This window comes from Merops nubicus, unplaced genomic scaffold (assembly GCF_000691845.1).
Source record: "Merops nubicus isolate BGI_N331 unplaced genomic scaffold, ASM69184v1 scaffold44717, whole genome shotgun sequence".
Taxonomy (NCBI): Eukaryota; Metazoa; Chordata; class Aves; order Coraciiformes; family Meropidae; genus Merops; species Merops nubicus.
The window spans coordinates 601-5,793 of NW_008623115.1; the positions used below are offsets into that span (position 1 = coordinate 601).

The 5,193-nt window shown below is 40.7% G+C and overlaps 1 protein-coding gene across 1 annotated transcript; it reads right to left on the reverse strand.

Moving 5' to 3' along the window:
- Positions 1–709: 709 nt before the first annotated feature.
- UTP11L (UTP11-like, U3 small nucleolar ribonucleoprotein (yeast)) lies at positions 710–4,808 on the reverse strand (the record flags this gene model as incomplete). Its single annotated transcript, XM_008944982.1, has 6 exons — positions 710–793; positions 1,401–1,511; positions 3,092–3,222; positions 3,513–3,606; positions 4,307–4,420; positions 4,706–4,808. Coding segments are annotated over 6 exons (637 nt in total), but the record flags the coding sequence as incomplete, so codon positions are not given.
- Positions 4,809–5,193: the final 385 nt, after the last annotated feature.

A 5,193-nucleotide genomic window follows, 5' to 3' on the forward strand; every position in this document is an offset into this window, starting at 1 on the left:
CCACTGAATGGGAGTATGCACAAACAAGCTCCTCAGCGATGGAAATTCATTGATAAAGGGCAAGTTTTACTTCCTTTGTGTATACTGGGGAAAATAAAAAACAATTCCCTGCTGTTGGCAGTGTTCCAGAACAGTCTGGCTAAGATGCTGCCCAAATTTAGCCCTGGCCTCTTAGCAATGCCTTTCACCTCTAATGTTTTAAAATGAGATACTTTGTGCAGATAAAGCAGAACAGGAAAATTAGAGGGATTTGTGGGAGAGGCATGATGAGAAAAATATTAATTCAACTTTAACCTGGTTGAAAAGGTAGCTAAAAAGACTGACCCAAAATCTCTTGTGGTTTTGGCTGTGTCACGGCCACTGGCTGGAGCCACACGTTACAATCCCAGTGTGCTGTGGGCACCCACCTCCCAGCCTCTCAGGTCTGACCTTGACTTTTCAAGGGTTGTTTATGGTGCATGTTACTAGGGCATTCAGGCACCTCTTGTGGCTTCCCCCTGTAAATACCAAGAGAACAAACTCTGATTTATTAATCAATTAATTAGATACAATATATTTATGGCTACCACAGGCCCACAGTAATTTGTTGTAACAAAGTGCTAGGAAGCTGCAGCAAAAAACCAAATGGATATGGTGCATCCTCAGTACTTCATGAGGAGAATCCTCTTTCTTTCTATGCAAAGATGGTAACAATTATGCAATGGCATGATCAACGTTTCCGCTGGAACTTGAATTTGTAAATAGCTGGACTATTTGTTGTCTCTTTCTTCACCTTTACTTTATGAGTTTTGTCCTGGAAAAAAGAAGAGAAAAATATTTGCTGGCATGTAAGAAGGGAAAAAAAAAAAAAACCAACCCTGCCCTCATAAATAAGAAAGTCCCTGTCTGGGACTGACATGGCATTAGTGAAAAAATGGTCACTTTCCCCTGGTTAGGTGGGAATTGTTTCCATTTGCTCTTTCCACCTTTCAGTTGTCGGACAGCCTGTTCCATTCACAGCACTAGTGAATGGTGAGTCCCAGTGACACGCAATTTTTTGGTCATTGGGATTTTCAAGATGTTCCCATAACCTATGGAATTCCCTGCCTCTGTGACTTGAAAGTATTCATTTAGTACTTGAGAGGTGGCCACAGTAGTTTAGAAAGGACATGTGAGCACCGATTCAAAGCTGGGTCTTTGCCCTTGCTGCCATGGGAAGAGAGGGACTAACAGATATGATTTACTGGCTGTGGCATAGCTGGAATGCTTCATCTCCTTGCTTTTTCCATACTGAAAGAGGATTTCTTATTTTCAGGAGTTATGTGGAAGTGTCAGTACAAAATCAGCAAAGAAACACACATAAAACTGGATCTAATAACCTTAACGAAAGAGATTCAAGGAACCAGAACTAAATCCCTCACCAAAAGATCTTTACGTGTCTGGATTTTCTGTGCCACAACAAAGAGGGCCTTTTCTCTTTCGATGCGCTGCTTCAGGAGGTCATACTGATTCTTCCTTTGCTGGGCCAATTTCTGGAGAAGGAAAAAAGAAAAAAAAAAAGCATTTTAAAGTCAGAGCCTAACAAGACATTATGGTCAATAACTGACCAATTCTGAGGCACTTGAGCCTCACAAACCTTTTTTACATTTTAAAATCATAATCATGTTAAAGAATATGCTGATTTGATTCTGTGGCTAGATTCCAGAGAACAGTTTTAACATCCTGATTCTCAAACTCCAGATTTTCTAGTTAGGACGTAATTCTTTATCCTCATTTTAATCTCCTAAATCCAAACATAAAACTCCAAACCTCTTCTAACCTGGTTTAGATGCTGTGTAACTTGGCTCAATAAGTGACCCGAATTTAATTTTTGTAAATCCTCTGAATTTCAGTGTTGAGTGCAAGATAACATTTAACTCGCTAATGAAAACCCAATTTATCCAGAAGGGGAAGAAAACAAACAAAAAAATACAGACCAGAGACCAATTCCTGAAGTGCTTTGAAAATGCACGAGGGCCTCCCAAAATGCAACTTGTTTGGTCATGTTCACCTACCAAGAGTGGATGGCTTTCCCAGCACAAAAATGGTACTACTGCAGGTGTGATTTAAGTAATTAAATTAAGGAGAACAGATCCCAACATGCTTGAAATATGACTCAGACATTTAGAGGAGAAAACCTGTCAGTCTACAACTTGTCAAACTGCTTTACTGACAAGCCTACTGACAAGCCAGAGAAAGCTGCCAAGAAGAAAGGGACCACAGGGTGTTTGTTATCTGACATCTGATTCAGAAAACAGCAAGTTACAAATTTAGCAATCAGCAATTTCAGACAACTTTATTTTACTTTACACATACCAACTCAAGCTTATAGGACTGCTCAACATATCTTAACTGATCAAGTGGTATTTACAGTGTTAAAGCTGAATGCAGCTCCTTCTAGGACAGAAGTGCTGATGTTAAAATGCAGCAGCCAAAGTTGATTGCGTAAGCAATTCATCCTGAAGGATCGTGAAACACTTTAAACTGGGAAAGCCAGGAAGTGAGACTATCTTAAATGTCTTTGAGAAGGAGGAAGATAAATCTTCAATCTCAAGCCCCTTGAGGTTCAGAATCTAACTGAAAAATACCATGACATCAGAAAACCAACAACAGATATATCCATTTTGGAGGAAGACACTTTACATCCTGTTCAGGGGTGCCAACTTTTTTGGGGAGGTGTGTGGAGAAACTTAACAGTGGATGCTGAAAAAAAATCAGACTTAAAACAGCTGCAATCTAATGAAAAGATAGTCCCATAGGTGTACATCATGTAATAGAAACTTTATCAATTTTGCCAGGGAAACTACCTGATTGCAGCTCTACCACTCCACAACTCTTGATTTATAGTCTACAGACAATGAGGATACAATTGAACAGGTTCCCCATGTCGGTCCAGGAGATTTGACTGTATGCCCCAGACACCTGATGACTAACTGGCATCTGCTACAGCCTTGTGTCACCAATAAAAACCCTTAAGATAACAGAATTTTGTTCCCCACAACAGTCCAATCCTCTTTAGAGCTTACATAAAAGATGCAAAACGTAAGAAAACTATAACACAAAGTGGCAGCACCTTTAAGTGGGCAGGATCAGTAGCTCCTTTCAGAGTCTCTTTCTGCAGGGTTGCAATGGTCGGTCGGTTGTACACTCTACCTACGAGCTCTGGAACAGTATCCAGGTGAGTTGCAATATCAAACTCTTGAACTGTAAATAAAAAGAAATTTAGGAACATACTCACATGGACTTCTCAGATTAATGTTCAGCTAACCTCCCAAACACGTGGCTTAAGGACAGACAGCGATGGAAGCCCCAGCAACACAGCACCTGCAGAACTGAGGTCTTATCTAGTAATAAGAACAGATTTCTAGAGCACCTGAATTACGTGAAAAAATAGCATTTTTTAATAACAGCATAAAGAAAGCAGCACGCTATTTTAAACAGCCTACAATAAACCACCGCAGGGTTTTTCTGATAAAACCTATTTGAAGTCTTGCCTTCTCTCTTGGTGTCCACGAAGAACACGTGCTTGTTGGGACTCTTCCCCTCGGCATCCAGCAGATGGAGCTCAGACTTCAGCCGCTCGATTTTCTGCGGAAAAAGAAACCTGTTCTGCCAAGCATCCGGAACAAGGTAAGGAATGTCTGGCTGAAGTACATTCCTCTTTGTTTTTCACACATCTGAGCTCTTCCTTCCTTTTTAGTCTTTGAAAATACAACATCTAGTCTATATTTATCGTGCATCTTCATTCGAGGTTGACAGTAATTTCCGGTAGCACCCTGCTAAATATGCACAAATCCATTTTCAAAACAGTAAGTTATCTGTATGGCAGATAAAGTAGGAATGATTGCTGTGAAATCACTAGCAAAATCATGAGGGAAAATTCAAAGCTGACTTTATCTGCAATGATGCTGTGTGGATCAATGACAGAGCATAAAACATATAAGAAGAGGGTCGTATTTCTGTTGATTCCCTGCCCACCATAGTCAAACACCCCACTGCAGTAACAATAATCTTCAGTTCTTTATAAAGATGAGAAGGAAGAGTACATGTTTAAAGTTTGGAATGTTCCTCACAAATTGTCATTTTTACAATAATGCATAATATAATTTTTACTTTTTGGTCTACCTTTAGGTGCTATATACAGAGCTCCACTGACATTTCCATCTGTCATTTGCAGCATTACACAAATCAGATTCCACTAAACAAACACAATAGCCAACAACAGGAACAAACCCACAAGAAAAAGAACACTTCTGAGCAAACTGGGAAACACTGAAGAAGTGATCACCTTGGCTTCTGCCACTCTTTTCATTTCCACGTATTTAATATCCTGTGTCCTCATCAGCTTCACCTGTTCAGGGGTCACTTCATCCTTTGGTTGCTTTATTACATGAACTCCATCCTGAAACCAGACAGAACATGTCGCTTACAGAAAGACACCATTCCAGCTAATTAGTACATTCCATTGTACTAAGGGTCCTAAGAATAAAAGCAAAAGAAACTCTTTGTCCTCTGCCCCTCATATTCTTCAGTGCCTTCCACAGGCACCAAAGCAAGTCTGCTAATACAGTTACTAATTCATAAATCAAAGACAAAACAAAGTGTATGTATCTATATAGAAAAAAATAATTCTGTTACTTAGAGCAGCAGAGTGTAAGCCTGCTTGAAGAAAACTTAAGATTCTCACCTGGAGCTCAGAACGTATCATTTTAAAGTAGAACTCATCTGGATTCTTGTCCAGAGCTTTCTTTTGAAGTGCTCTGAGGGCATTCTGTTTCTTGTGATAGTCACTGGGGAAGGAAAAAACACAAGTAGTTTCTCCATGTTCACACTCCCTGATGAGATGCTGTGTCCTTCAAAGCAATGCTCAGAGCTTTGAGACAAGCCCCAACATGTAGGGCTGGACACCAGCAAATGACTTTGGCTGAACAGTTTATTCCTTTACAAAGCTGGGCATGAACCGTGTCCAACAGCGTTAAAGGAGCACTGGAAACGTTCGCGCATTCTGCAGAGCTCACTGAGCTGATGATCTTCTGCAGAATCGGCCATTAAAATTGGAAGAGAATGCTCCAAGTTCTGCACCAACCACAACAATAACGATTTTGTGAGGCCGTCCCTCTCCCTCCGACTCCAGCACGGGGATATTTCACCGCCCGCGCGGAGGGGCCGCCGGAC